At 39.4% G+C, this 16017-nt stretch overlaps 2 protein-coding genes and 1 pseudogene across 3 annotated transcripts in view; 1 reads left to right on the forward strand and 2 right to left on the reverse strand.

Annotated features, from left to right (window-relative positions):
- Positions 1-1939: 1939 nt before the first annotated feature.
- On the reverse strand, positions 1940-2477 carry LOC138412247 (GTPase IMAP family member 9-like; annotated as a pseudogene).
- Positions 2478-3743: 1266 nt separating this feature from the next.
- LOC109639550 (GTPase IMAP family member 9-like) lies at positions 3744-4422 on the reverse strand. Its single transcript, XM_020103066.2, is given in 2 exon segments — positions 3744-3830; positions 3833-4422. Coding segments are annotated over 2 exon segments (609 nt in total). The 5' UTR covers positions 4355-4422.
- A 5854-nt stretch (positions 4423-10276) lies between these two features.
- syne3 (spectrin repeat containing, nuclear envelope family member 3) overlaps positions 10277-16017 on the forward strand; it is a 79780-nt gene continuing 74039 nt past the window's right edge. For both annotated transcript variants that reach the window (XR_011244815.1, XM_069536284.1), the window contains exons 1-3: positions 10277-10447; positions 13649-13806; positions 15521-15693. Coding sequence is in view for 1 of the 2 variants with exons in the window: in XM_069536284.1 (XP_069392385.1) it covers positions 13663-13806; positions 15521-15693 (317 nt within the window). In the remaining variant the exon portion in view is untranslated. The remainder of the gene's footprint in view (positions 10448-13648; positions 13807-15520; positions 15694-16017) is intronic.

The raw sequence follows: 16017 nt of genomic DNA on the forward strand, positions 1-16017 counted from the left end.
TTGTACATCCTCTTATTGGACTTTTTGTAAATAGGGTTATGCATTGCAAACTGTTATGCTCAGAGAGAAGGGACTCTATGTGTACAACCAGTACATGACTCAGACACACCAGAGGTGCATTAACAAAAAAGTACATTTATTTACATCATGGAAAATATAGGTGTACAAATAAAGCTAGAATGTGTGCTTACTAAACATTGCACATATTGCAAACAGGAGGAGAAGGGGTAGAGGTACAGGGGATAGATTACGGGTTAAGTGTCCATGTAAGGAGGTCAGTTTACAGTTAATGGGGACAGTGGACTCTGAAGGATCTGCGGCCTCATTTAGAACAGTGCGTGGGATTCATATTAAAAGTGTACGAGCGCACAAAACATTCATACCTGGATCTGCCTCATATGCTGCTCTGTACACGCCCAAATTCAACCATAAATGGTCAATTCAAAGCACCCTAATGAATATGAAATTGTGCTGCTGACCAATGGGTTCCACAGTGAATCATGACGTCAAGTGATGAGAAGAGGAAGCAAAACTTTCTAACACAGACATTGAGGTGTTTGTTACTGAGGTGAAGGTGAATAGCAATTTAATGGGACAGCAGTGATGTTATTAATAAAAACACTCATACTCTTCCCCTGCTGCTGTTAATGCAGTGAGTGAAAGTGAGTATGATAGAGAGAACGGAGCCTGAAATAAAAAATGTAATTCAAAGGTGGAGGCAATACAATAATCGCTTCACACTGTCAGACTGTGAGATGATATTGTTGTAACGCCTGTACGTATTTTAATCAACCAAAACTAAAAGGACTATTAAATTCAGAGACAGCTGTGATGTCCCCAATTTATAATGTTTCAGGCAACATTTTGTCTGTACGGTTATAAATGAGGCCCCTGGACTGTCTACTGGACTCTACAAGATGGCCAAACCAAAATGAGATGCCCTAGTCTTGGGACAATCTCCTACTTGCATCACCAGCATGTAACACCCATTATTACATTCAACCTTCCTGCACTATGGTCACCTTCATAGCTAACTATGTAGTTTCATCACCAGCATGCAATGAATCATGGATTAGTTTGGGCCAAGATGGATCCTTTGACTGGATCCTTTGTTGTTCAAGAAATGGAAAGGTAAATTTTTTTGGCCACGTTTGAAAGACCCTTTGGTCTAGCTGTGTTGCTGTGATGCAATAAGTCTTCAAATGCAGCCTCTGAAGGATAAACTCCCTGAGTTGAAACTGTGTAACTGATCTATTACACAAAATATATGAACAATAAAACAATGTGCACATACTGTACTCATTCTGTAGGTTTGCGGAATGATCATACACATTGCCATATTATAAAATACAGAAAAATTGAAAAAGAAACAACATTTTCACATGATATAGAAAAGCTCAAGACACAATCCCAAATCAAATTTTACATAATTCTTTATGCTTTATACCTAAAAATGTTCACAATACAGACTGAAGTATTATGTTTGATTTAACCTTGTTCTTTATGTACACTGAAGTCCAAATTGGCAGTGTGTGAATGTGATGCACTTCATAAGCAATTTGTAGATGCTCCCTATGAATTGGTGAATGTGACTATAGCGGTATGTAGTTCTTTCAGTGATGTCTGTACATAAATACACATGCACTTACCACAACCTGAGAAAAAAGAAATCCTGGCCAGACATTGATAAAAACATCCTTACATTAGTGCAAGTTTATGGGATGAAACCTTGAGTCTTTGGATACAACCTAAAGAGCAAACACATCTACACACACACACATTTGCCAAGTTCCTCTGCCTCTGAATACCTAGAACACCTCCATCTCCTTCTGCAGAAGACATTTATTAGGTTCCATTGACTCTCCTATTAAATTCATTTCTTTCTCAACTTCAGCCTTCAGAGCGTTCCTCCTCTGCTGCTCCATTGATTTCAGCTCCTTTAAAAAGTCTCATCTTCTCTACCTTTGATGCTGTTTTTGCTTAACATTTTGAACATCTTTCTGGTGTAATCCCTACCATTATTCTCATAAGTCATTCTGTTAATTTTTCGAGGAGCTGATCAATCTGTTCCTGGTCGTTAACATGGTTGTTGAAGACATGATATTGCCCATAGCAAACCTCAATGAGCTCTCTGAGTTCTCCAGTCTTTTTTAAGTTTTCAATAGTTTGTTTCTTCAGTTTGTCCCCATGTGTGAACAATACTAGTAAATATTGAATAGCCTCCTCACCAAAAGTACTTCTCCTCCTGGGTGAACCTGCCCAACCTCAGAACCACCAGGAAGGTATGAGGACCAGGAGCAGCCAGAGAGATTCATGTCTGGATTCTCTTTAATACTTCTTCTTGATCTAAGTTCAAGTAGCCCTGGGGTGTCTATGACAGTAACCTTTCGACCTCTGACTTCTCCCTCGGCTTTCTTGCATTGAAATGTCCAAGAAGAAGAAGACAATTGCCTGGAATTCCTGGAATCAAACACCATGCACACACGCAACAAAGGAGGGGCAGTATGTAAATATGGAGCAGGAAACCAGAGAGTAATTACAGTGTTTCTAACAGGTTAGCAATATGGTGTGTGTTGCAGTGTGTTTCTGATATGCATTAAGTTCAGAGGGGGAAAGTGTAAGCCACGTTATTTTCTGTAGCTCCAATTGACAAGATGCCATCCTAAATGCCTCACATGCAGACAATTGGTAAATGCTAACCAAGCCATTGGGCAGGACCACCAAGTAGAGTCCATGTATGGGAATGGCTTTTTCGTGATCTTTCTTGGGGGGACAAAAACATCATCATGGGCCCCACTTTTGGGGGATTTTGGGGCAGTGATAGTACACTGATAATTGATACATTTTAACTGACATATTAAACTGACATGACATGATATGTGAAATATTTTATCATTTAGTACAGAGAATACGGTCAGAAGAAAGCTACCAAAGTCCACCACTAATTTGTACTAGAGGACAGAGCTGCCTCTTCTCTTCTGTTGTACACGTGGGAACCAAGGTTGCACCAGGAGGCTGAATAAATAATAGCAGAAGGAAGGTACAAAACATCTTTGCAAGAATACACAGACATTCCTGTAGACAGAGTTCCCATTTAAGGTAGGGCTCTCAACAAAACTTAGGTGAGATGAGCCAACGTTTAGATTCATTAATTTAACAACGTAGCTCTGCATATAATCGAAGGTACAAGTTCACCTGTTAACTTTATTTATGGATGGCAATACAACTGTAAACTAGTAAACATCTGTACAGCTAATCTGGAAGTCAGTCTACCAGATAAATGTCGTGATAATGATATATAATTTATGAATTAAGACTCATTAATTTGTGGTGAGTACATAAATGATTTTAAGAACACAAGTATTGTACAGTCAAGAAACTGCTAAAGATACAGCACAATACAAGCTGATATTTCAGATATAATTTTTTCAATTAACAAAGAGTGATTATGAGAGTTTAAGTAGCAGACAAAAAAACATTAGCTTTGTGTTCCACTGTCCTTACTGCACATGGCAATGCTGAGGGGCGTTCACTGATAAAGCCCCAACTGTTGCTCCAGCTGCTGTTCCAATTACCACACCAAGTGAACCTCCTATAACTCCAAGCAGACCTCCAATGGCAGCACCGTAGTCTATCACTTGAGCCATAATTAAATCATTTGTTCTTTCGGCTTGAGCTCTGACTTCCTGCTCATATCTCATATGCACAATTCTCTCCTACCCTTGGTAGGCCGTTGAAGTCAATTAGGCTCTTAGTTCATCCAACACTTTCTGCTGCTGCGCTTCCATTTCCTTTAGGAGTCACTCTTTCTCCTCCTCTATGGCTCTCTCTCTGCTCTCATAAACATTTCATTGGTGTTGTATCCTTCACCGTTAGCCATTATCATCTTGTCAATTTTATCCAGGAGTTCATAGGTTTGTACAGGGTCTTCGATTTCGTTGTTAAAGACATGGTATTGACCGTAACAATTCTGGATGATGGTTTGCAGGTTGGCACACTCTGAAATAAAGTCCTCTATGGTTTGCTTCCTCAGCCTTTCTCCATGAGTGAACAACACCATTGTGTATTTGTCAGCATCTTCACCAAAAGTGGTCTGAATCATCTTAATGGTTTCTTTCTCCTCCTGGGTAAACCTGCCAAGCTGAAGAACCACAAGGAAAGCATGAGGACCAGGGGCAGACAATGAAATGCACATCTTGATCTTCTTCAATACTTCCTCCTGGGTGGAATTAGTGTCAAATAGTCCTGGCGTGTCAATGACAGCAACCTTTCGAACGTCAACATTTCCCCTGGCTTTCTGGCATTCAGCCGTCAAAGAAGACGGAGACCCAAGGATGCTTTCCAGCATTGTCATGTGTAATGAAGGTCCTCCTCATTTCTAGTATTTTGTCACACAATTGGTATACAATAAGGGTAAAAGAAGTAAGGCACAAACTCTATGGGTTGAATGTTTTATTGAAATTGTTGCATGTATTAAGGTTGTATGTTTGTAGATATGGTAGCTGTAATGGGTGTGGTTTGGACCCAATAGCAGCACAAAGACAGGCGGGTATCGTTGGTAACAAACTTTATTGTTAGAGCCACAGAACTGCAGGATGCCACAGAGGAGACAAGAGTGACACTCTCTATGCAGAGCAGAATCAGGTAATCACCGGATAGCCACGGGAGCAGACAGGCAGAATCCTGAAAGGGACAGGCGAGGATCGTGGTCCAGGACGGAAGGCTGAGTTGATTACCAGGAGATCGGTCAGGCAGGATGGTCGGAGATAAGCAGGGCCGAAACCGGGAGATCAGGCAGAGAAACGCTGGAGAGTCGGTGCAAGCATCGAGAACAATCTGGCAATGAGTGAGAGTGGAGCTGGGGCTTAAATGCAGCCAGAGCAGAGCAGAGAGCACAGGTGAGTGGGATTGGCTTGATGAGAGGGGTGTGTCTGATTGGCAGATTGAAGCAGGCTGGTGCAGAGTGGTGAGGCAGAGATGAACTGTGACAGTAGCTGCCTCTCAGTATAATTGATTGAAGGCCGAACCTGTGAAGACAAACATATCCACATTGTGATGTAACCTTTATCAAAAAGATGATGGATTGAGTAGGGTTAACTGTTGCTTGATTGTGCAATAAGATAATGTGTAATGTTTCAGGTCACTCACCTCTATTGTGTCTCCTCTCCGGTGTGTTTGGGCAAAAAAATGTCCCCGGCATATCGGAGAACCAACTTAAAGGTTCTGGGAGATACCATGTGGCAATTAGTGTAGGTGCTGCTGCTGTCAGGACCACATGCTGCTGGTGGTCCACAGTATGTGTGTGGAGAAGTATGACTGTGACTATGTCTTCTTTGTGGGTGAAATAAACACCTGGTTGGTCTGCACCCAACCTCTGCCTCAATCCTCCTGTTTTAAAGTCCAGCCGCTAAACGGCCATCCTAACATCATGAGACAACATGCAATTTTGTAAAGGCTGTGATTTCCAGCAAATCAAACAATGCATCAGAGTTATATGCAATGGTTTTGTGCACCCTAGACTGTGTATACCCACTTTATTAAAATCAGTATAGCATATACCCACTTCTAAAACTCTTGTGTTGCACATCACATAGTGCCCTGCAAGCCCTTTTTTCCTAGAACAGTGAAAGCATCTCCCACCTTACAGGTCATGTCTCTGTTTGTCTTCATGGGAAAAATATTACTGCCCTTTACCTGACCTCCTAGTTAACCGAACACATTCAGAAATGGAACTAAATTTGACCTCTAATGAAATTCAAACTACCCAAACAAAAATTTCAGCAGAGACCTTAAGCTAATAGCTAGCCAGCAGCCCAGATAGTGATGTTGGTTCTGAGAGCCCACACCATTACGCGCTCCATCCCCCACATCCCCCATCCCTGATAAAGAGGATGTTGATGGTGACAGGGATTCTGCGTCTTGCAGAACAACTTAAAGTGACAACGTCAACTACGGTGAGCACTTTTTAATGTCAGAATCTTGTAAATTATTCTGATAACATACATGTTATTTATATAATAATATTTGTGATATTTAAAAACTTTTAGATTCATACAGTAATATTGTTATGATAAATAATATTGTCATCATTTTGAAACCATTTCATACCATTGATATAATGATAACATTGTAGCATAATGATAGTAATCCTTGCAAAGAGCAATATACTTTTAATTCTTAAGAATATACAGTCCAACATTTGAATTAGAAATAAGAATATCAAAATATATTAAATAAATAAATCATAGATAAAATTAACCACACACAACCAAATCAAAAATTAAAATGAACTCTGGCTGATTGTTTTTAAATAAATATGTAATGTGGCTCAGGGTAGGGTTGAGCTGACAACATGCCATGCAAAGACTAGCGCCACTGAACTCTTTAGGCCAAGGCTGAAGCACACATACAGGTTATGAGTTCCTGTAAGTTAGCTGTGAATGGACGATACTGCAATTAAACACAACACTGAACATTGTTTTTCAATAGTACAGGTGTAATTCATTCAAAATATATATTTTTAAGTTTGCTTTATTAAATGGACAAACTTTGTACACTGGGAGACTGTGGCTTGGTTGTCCTTTGTGTAGTGTTTTGGTTTTTCGACAGCGCGTGAAGGCAGCGCCAAAAACAAAACATTTTGATTGGGTTAGCATTGCCCACCCCTGCCGACTTCTCGATTTGGATTTCAAAATGTCTTCACTGGACAAATTTACCTTTAGTAACTAAATTGTAAATTAGAACAGCTGATCTGAATTGATCTCAATGTTCTCTAATCAATCCAAACATGAAACTTCTTTGATATTAAGTTAGCCACTGTTTGACCAACTGATTTGCTTGTGATATCATTTTTTTTCTTTAGTATATTTTTCGGGCTTTTGTGCCTTTAATGATAGTTTTTAGTGAAGGAGAGACAGGAAGCAGGGGGCAGAGAGAGGGGAATGACATGCAGTAAACACATCCACCAGTTCTGATGAGCATGCCTTGAGCACACGACCAGGGATGTTATCCGGTCCCGCTGCTTTTCGTTGGTTCATCCTCCTCATATCGGAACAAACCTCTGCCCATGTCACAGCAAGCGGTGTGCCCTGCACTTGCTGAAGATGTTGTCTGTAGGCAGGGTAGAGGAACACTGAGACGTGGTCTGATTGTCCAAAGTGTGGTCGGGGCACGGCTCTGTAGGCGTACTTAACGTTGCTGTAAACCTGTACCAGAATGTTATCCCTCATTGGAAAGTTCACATACCGGTGGTATTTAGGGAGGGCATCCTTCAGGTTACAGTGATTGAAGTCTCCAGCAACGATGAGCACAGCATCTGGGTTTGCAGCCTCCTGTTTGCTGATGGCGTCGTACAGCGTCCCCAGCGCAGCCGCATGATCCGCTCGTGGTGGAATGTAAACAGCCAAGATGGAAACAGCACTAAACTCCCGTGGGAGAAAGTAGGGTCTGCATGTAGTGTACAGACCTACTTTCCTATGCAGACTAATACTCCCCCTGTGCCCAACAGCACAGCCTATGTTGTCATGCGCGTATGGATAAGTATTGTACTTGTTCTAAACCGGCAGTTATGTAGTAAAGAAATGGTTTTAACCAAGACACAGTCTCTGTAATTCATTTACTTATGTAGTTGTTAAAAACACAACAAATTGGCGACGAGAATGGACCGACCCCAATTACATTTCAAGGTCACCGGCTGCACTGACAGTTAGTGGAGACTGTGGAGCTACGGCGGAGGGGAGAGAATAGCGACCAGCCGAACTAAACTAGGCGAATGGCGAACGGCTAACGTAAACTATCACAGTTCTGTGAATTTGGAGCTGGACTCTCCGATGCACTTCGTGATAGACTGGTGTGTGGCATGCACTGTCAAAGCACACAAAAAAGATTATTATCGGAGAAAGATCTCTCATTGGAGAGAGCACTGTCTATTGCTATTTCAATAGAGACAGCTGCAAAAGATACATTGGAGCTGAATAAAAAGAGTGTGTACAGTGGCATATACAAAATGTCAATGAACAGAGATAAAAGGAGGGAGCAAAAGTGCTACAGATGTGGAAAAGCTTCACATGATGCAAACGAGTGTTGGTTTAAAGACAAAAACTGCAGAAGGTGTAACCCAAAGTATCAGACTTTGAGAGAAAAACAAAGTGCTCTGAACAAACCCTTCCTTCTTCTGGTATGCAAACAAACCTACTACAACCAGTCCAGTGCCTAACAACAAGAGAAGTTTCGGCTGGAGTCATCTGGTCATTTACCCAACTTCTCACCATTCAAATCTGGATAGGAGATGAGAAGCATTAGTGCGCTATAGCTTCGTGGAGTGCCAAGTTTAAGCAAACAGGATATGAAGTGCTATTAAAGCCATTGAAGAATTGTGACAATTTTAATGTGATTAAAATTATATAATATTTTCCTTTCTGTCTGAAAGCCCCTTCTGCGAATGATATAATTATGTCACATTCTATAGGTCTGGGATATCACAGCCTTCCTGAGTGTAATCATGCCTGCAGTTTTGGATGGAATTATTAAATTGAGTGGTCGATACATCAAGTTCCCTTACACTGTGGGAGAGCAGGCCAACATCACAAGGCAATTTGCAGCACTCATATTGCTATAAGGGCTCCATCAGTGACTGAGTACTTGTACTGTATGTTCACTGAAAAACGCGTGCACACAATACAGATTCAAGTCATATGTGACTCAACTTGGTCCTGATGATTGTGCTGGCACGATGTCTTTTATCGTTAAGCAGATTAAGCAGAAATATTTTTTTTTAACCTCAGTTTGGTGCAAATAGAGCTGAATTTTCCTTTAATTTTCTCTGTACAGCAAAATTCCTTGAAACTTGACATAGATAAAAATGGTGCAAAGAGGAATGCATATAAAGATTCATGTCACCCATCAAGGATTCCTTTTTATTCAATATTTAATAAGAAGATATTATTTCTCTAAAATTGCATTAAAATGACCTGAAATGTGGAATATTGTTCACAGAAATCCCTTCAATGTTTTTTTATACAGAAATTAATAACCAGACGCTATTAATTGGTCTTAGTGCAATTAAAGCAGAATTTCCCTTTACCTTTCTCAAAAACAGTGCACTAAAAATAACTGAAAGTTGTAATGGACAAAGACAAGCACATTGTTAAGAGAAATTTGGTGAAAGTTTCATGCCACCTCTTAAAGATTGTATTTATTTAATATTTAATAAGCACGTGTTGTGTTTTAGTTACAGTGCAATTAGAGGTGAATTCCCAGTTAATCTTCTCAAATTCATACAGTTAAATCAGTTGGAACTTGACAAGGACATAAACTGGGACATTTTAAAAGGATTGCACATAAAGTTTCATGTCACCTATCAAGGATTCATTTTTATTTAATAAGAATCTATCATGAATCTGTGTCAGTGCAATTAAAGTTGGTATTTTCTTTGAATTTTCTCAAAAACTGTAGCGTAATCAGTTTTCTTGACAAGAATATGCCCAAGGACATTGGTAACAGAAATCCACTGAATGTTCTTCAGGATTTTTTCTTTTCTTGTTTAATTTTACAGAAATAATGAATCGGTCACATTAGGGAAATTACAGCTGACTGTATAAACTGTACAGAAAGGGTACTTTACTTGACATTAACATGGACAATGACATCTTAAAAATGAATTCATTGCAATTTTAATGTCACATTATTTGCTGCTCAAATATGACATGTAGCCTAATTGTTTGTGATACATATTCATGTGCGTACTGTTGTGGAAAATCTGCTGATCAATGGTCACCTCATCAATGAAGAAAGCGTTCAGGAGACCTTTGATGTCTTATGCTGAAATATTTATTGACGCTTGGCCAATCTTCTGAAGTCTGCTTTCCTGCAGTCACACTGTAAACCCCAACAGATCATTTAATCTATGGGTCTGCTTGTTCCTAAACAATCAAATGTATTTTCTAGTTATGGAGACAGTATTGCCTGCTTTGACCTTCGCCAAGTTCTCGCACTTCCCAAACACAACAGCCTGTTGCACTCTGCCCCAGAGAGGACAAGAGACGGCGTCTATGAAAATTCCATAACACGTACTATGGTTTATGGTTATTATACTATACAACATCACATTTCATTATGATACTTAATGTTATTATAGTAATATATCTAGCATATATATCGTCATTCTACTATTCTACTTTCTACCTTCAGCACTTTCGTTTTTAATTTGTTCAGGAAACCTCGAAATAACATGCATCAGTTTTAAGAATGGTCTTTTAGAATACCACAGTTCTGCTGTATTTTCAGGCGATGTTGTAGTTTACAACAGGTCCTTGAAGGCACCATATAAGGCTCGTTGACTGTAGCCGGACGGCCCGGACAGCCTCGGCTTTACTTCCTGCCTGCCGAAATAACATACAGGAGGGCAGTACCCACATAAAGTGCCGTCTGACTTGATAGACACAACGCAGTAAGTGTCTTTACTTTTACAAAGCGAAAATAGATTCTTGAACCCGCATCGTATCTCAGCTAACTATGATAATAGGCCTCTCTCTGCCTACAAACTCGGATAACTCTGTTTAGCCTCCCCAGCTTACACGAGCTCTACTGTACACACGAGTATTGTCCTGTAATGTAATGAGCTGCATACAGCTACTGTTTCCCCATTAGGATTCATTGTATTATGTGGCCGGGGATACCCATGTTGTCCAAACGTTGAATCTTAACTTCTAATTTAGCTTAGCGCATAGCTCGTTTTTACCAGACTGAATGGGACTCTAAGTTGGGTCTGCACGTTCTTGAAGTCCGAAGCAGCAGGGAAACCGTAGCTAGCATTGGTAGCAATCAAAATAACTAAATGATACGAGCGTCAGTGGCAAGCGTGAGTGGAATAGACAAATGATAACACTAACACGTAAATCTCGAGCTGTCTAACCTAAAGAGGGGCTTCGATGTCTTCGTAAAGACGACGTCCTGCTACAGTTACACTTAATAGTCAAGTTAATAACCAAAACAACTGAAAACACAACGTCAATGTTGTGAGTTTGCTATGACTGAAGTTAAAAGGAAATTGTGGAGCCATGTCAAAAAGGAAGTACATGCTTATCAAGTATCATTGTAATCTTTCTGGTGCTAATAAACTCTGAAACTAACCCTTTCATATAGTTTTCAAATTGTTCATCTTGTTTATTCTCCATTACCAATTAACACTGAAGAAAACAAATCTTGGTAGTTTGCTTGTGCATTAAGTTGTTACGTGAATGATAGTTTAAAAAAAAACCCAACAATTTGATTTTGATCTTTATTTTTTAAGTGTAGGGCTTCCATAGACTATAGAGAGGTCTCTTCAAGAGTCTAAGGGAGGAATGTCGTGGTGGGAAGAAATGAGTCATTTGGTGAAATGGTTTCCTTCCAGTGGTACCTCTCTGTGCTACTGCTGTGCCAGGACCCCTCCCTCTTACATTTTACTGCAGACTCTTGGCTTACTCTGTCTGTTGGGTTTGCTCAAGTGTCAAAAGTTTGAGTTATTGTTTTGTGAGTGAAATGTTATTTCCATATCCTAAAGGTCCAATTTAATCCTTGTGATGTTTTCACTAGTTCGTTTCATCTAAATTGTATGAATTGTAGTTTTCTTTACCCCAGAAAAGGCCCTATATTTAAATACATTATATGTACATTAAGGGGACCCTCTCTATGGAGGCCGCCATGTTTTTTTACTCTTGTCCAGACTGGACAAACTAAACACCTTTTCAGTTTTTATGACAACTGAAGCTGGCGCAGTTTCTTTTTCAAATTCACAGCTCAGAGCACAGGAGTAGCAGCAGCACAGGTGCTAATCTTTGGGCTCCTGCATAGAGGTGTGGAAATTTGTGACTGAACATAATCGAATCATGTTTTTGCTATGTTCATTGTTTTAGCGGTTTTCCACCGCTAAATAATTATCATCACCGCTGCTTCAGGATCAGGACAGATGCACATTAAAGGTCCTGTGGTCCTGTGTCAGAGTCTCCTGTCTGAGTCTGCTTCCTCCTCACTCCCCCTCTGACCTGTCCTCACTTTAACAATAAACACCATCACTGATCACAAGTTATTAGAACACAAACAGTACTGATGTTTACTTTGTGTTTTTTTTATTCACTCTAGAATTTATGAGACACATGTTCAAACCTGTTACAAAACATGAGACATAACATGGTGTGCACAGTCAGGACATCAGGGTTATTATCCGACATCATCGATTAATAACTTAATACATGTGGTTATAAATCTTTGTGTGAAGAGGGACAGAGATGAGCGCACACACACACACACACAGACACACACATACACATACACACACTCTCACTCTCACTCCTGCCGACATAAGAGTTATTTCTGCAAATTATGACGCAGTGCTGTGTTTTAACTTCATTGTTGCAGAAGAAGCAATGCCCCATTTACCAGGAACATTAATATGAATTCAGCAGGTTTTTATAAAAATCAGTTCTATGTGTGAGTGAATAGAAAACATCAGAGGAGCAGAACTTCTTGCTCACCTGCGGAGTAATGTGTGTGTCGTTGATCTGATTTATAATGGGATATTTATCGATATCGACTAGTGGTGTAATGGTACACAAAAATCCTAACCCTAACCTCTGTTTTGAGGTCACGGTTCGATATATTTTCGGTACAGTAGAAAAGAGGAACAGAAAACAATCAGATTTTTTATTTCCTTTTTTATTTCAATCCAGACTTTGTTACCCAAGTTACAAAAGTAAAATAACAAAATAAAAACTAAAAAAGTGAAGTTAATATCCATTAAGGTGCAGCATGTAGAAAATTAACTGTGCTTAAATTGCACCATAATAGTATTGTATGATTATCGTTTTTTTTGTATCCAAAAAAATGAACTTGTCCACATTGTTTGCAGAGAGGGTTTGATGCCCTGCTGGTACTAACAATGGGTTCTTAACAACAGAGAACGGTGGCATGTCCGCTGCTATAAAAACAGCTAGGTCGTTCGTTATTGCTTTGGCACGGTCAGAATTATTTGCAAGCGGCAGCTTTAATGCTGAGCGACCTGAGTTTGCAGGAAACTCATCATTTCCTTTTCCCACCTATGTAAGTGTTATTTCCAATGTTAGTAAACATCGCTCTGGTGAAGCTGTTTCAGATAAGTCTGCATGTTAGATGCGCTATCAGCTACATGTCCGATAGCAGTTGTGCAATGTTGGCTTTTGTACGATCCACTTTTCTTTGTCCGTCGTCATTATAGTTACTGTGAAACTGAAATGCTCCCACAGAGGAGACTTAAATAGACTTAAATAATGAGGGAGGGTCTTCAAAGTTCATGTGCCTACCGAACCGAAAGGTCTGTACCAGAAATTTTCAGTCCGGATACATGTACCGTTACGCCCTAATATCGACTGATATGAAAAAAATGATTGCGACAAGATTTTTTTCCATATCACCCAGGCCTACACTGGATCATACATTGCTCACGATACAACCAGTATCATCTTGCTTACAATGTCTACCTTGTAAATGCCCATGTCATTTAAAAATGTATATTCTTTTTGTAATATTCCCAGAAATAAGCTTTCTTTTAAAAATGTGAATGTTTCCTCCCAAAATTTCAAGTTCTGCTTTTACATTAAATGTCCACTGAGTCTAATGGAGCTTTGCTTGTCAGGTTTAGGACTGACCATGACCCAGCAGGAGCAGGAAGATTTCATGGAGAGCCTGGAGGCGGCCCTCTTGTGGATGCAGGCCACCCAGGAGAGGCTTAAAACCAATGACAACACCCAGGGGCCCCTTGATGCCCTGGAGGCCAGACTCAGGGAGACAGAGGTGTGATACTTTACTAACTTTCTTAACCCTTGCTTCTTCTCTAGTACTTCAGAATTTAGAGCAAAGACCACAGTGACACCCCAAAATCTACATGAAATACACTCTTCAATCCCTTTTTAGTAAAAATTGTGCACCGGCTTTTTTATGCCATTATCCAAAATGTGGATTGGATAAAACCACGCAGATGGTCAGGAGCTTGATTTAATGTTTGCATCAAACAGAATTTTTTTTATCTAGCATGATTGTTGATTTTCATACAGAATGGTTTAAGTATTTCTGTGTAGAGGTCAGAAGATTTTTTAGGGCAGATATAATAACAATAGAAAAAGCTGATTGCCAATGAATGAAATTGCAAATTAAGTTAAATTAATTACTCATGAAAGCCTCTGCTGGAGTCTGCTTTCTGTTTATCAGCTTGGTTGTGAAGAGGAACAAAGACGAGCAGACACACACACACACACACACACACACACACACACACACACATACACACACACACTCCTTCAGACAGAAGTTCTTCCCGCAGATTATGACGCAATGCAGTGTTTTAAGTTTGTGTTTTGCAGAAGCGACGCCCTGTTTATACCCGGGAACATAAATATGAATTTCAGCAGGTTTCATTACATCAGAGGAGCATAGTCACTTGTTGACCAACGGAGTAATGCGCCACAGTGCACGGTGTTTATTTGATTTATATCGTGATATATAGCAATTCTATATAGATATTTTTCTATATTGCCCAGCCCTACTCACCACTATGCAGAACGAGGGGGGGGGGTGAAGTGTTTGAGTTCAAAAAACACTACGACAAATTTGTTGAGTTTTTGATTAATTGAGTTCCCCAAAAAGGCAATTCATTTATAAGAAGAAGAAGAATCAGAGCAATCCCAATAGGGTCCTTGCAGCTTTTGCTGCTTGGGCCCTAATAATAATCAAAGCAAAAACAATAAGAGGACCCTGTTGTTTTTGCTTTGAATTATAATATTTGAATAATAATAATGATAATAATCTCTTCAAAAACAATAGGTCTCTCGCACCATTGGTGCTCGGGCCATGATAATAATCCTTTCAAAAACAGTAGGTCTCTCCCTTGCACTGGTCAGTGTTCGGGCCCTAATAAATGAAACCTCCAGAAGGGCCTTGGTCATACTTTTTTTTATTATAAATAACTAATTATCAAAATCAAAATTAATGGGCACAAATACTGATTTTATTCATTTAAAATTCAATTTAATATACAAATATTTTCACCTATCTTTTTTGGGTTAATTGAGAAACAGTTTATGTTCACATGTTTCTTTCTTTATTCTGTTACCTCCCCAGTCTTAAAAAGTATTGTCTTGAGTAGTATTTTTTGGCTCATCAGATAATGATATTTAAGTGATAACCTTAGGGAAAATGTTGTTATTACTGCATCAGTCATGACAGACTTAAAAATGAATTTACGAGAATTTAGTATTTAGAATAATTTTTTTTGTCAAAGGTGTGAGGCAGAGAATGGTTAATGGTAAATGCAATCTCATGATTTTTATAATTTTTACGCAAATTTTTCTGTTAATACTCTATTGTGTAAGTTATGTCATTAAATTAAAAGTCATTTAACCCTTTTTTACACTTTTAAAGTATAATTTATATTTTGAATACTTAATTATACAAGAACACAGTTAACACATTTTTTCTAAAAAGATATTTCTGTGACCCTCTGAATGTGTAGAAAATCCATCAGTCAGAGCATGAAGGTCGTGTAAAGATGGACATGGCATTGGTTGTAGCAGAGAAACTTTTGGGGAACGGAGATGAAGAACTGAGGAGCCACACCCTCGCTAAACTCAAAGATCTGAAAAGCCTGTGGGAGGAGACCGCCACCTACATCATCCATTGTCACAGGTGCTGTTTTACCCACTTCAGATTCATTAAGGTCAATTCTGGTGAACATATTGTGGTATGATATAATTGTTTTGGATCTGTGTCTTCAGAAATTGTTCCATATATCAAAGAAAAAGCCAAATGCTAATACAGCATTAACCAAGTCAATCAATCTAAAGATTAAGATTCCTATTTTTGGTCCAACACACAGCATGCAACATGCAAACATGGGGAAATTTGACCTCTGTATTTAACCCATCCGTGTGAACGGAGTACACACGGAACACAATCCACACAGTGACCACACACGGAACAGTGGGCAGCCATGAAGGCGCCCGGGGAGAC

The sequence above is a fragment of the Paralichthys olivaceus genome, chromosome 12 (assembly GCF_024713975.1).
Source record: "Paralichthys olivaceus isolate ysfri-2021 chromosome 12, ASM2471397v2, whole genome shotgun sequence".
Taxonomy (NCBI): domain Eukaryota; kingdom Metazoa; phylum Chordata; class Actinopteri; order Pleuronectiformes; family Paralichthyidae; genus Paralichthys; species Paralichthys olivaceus.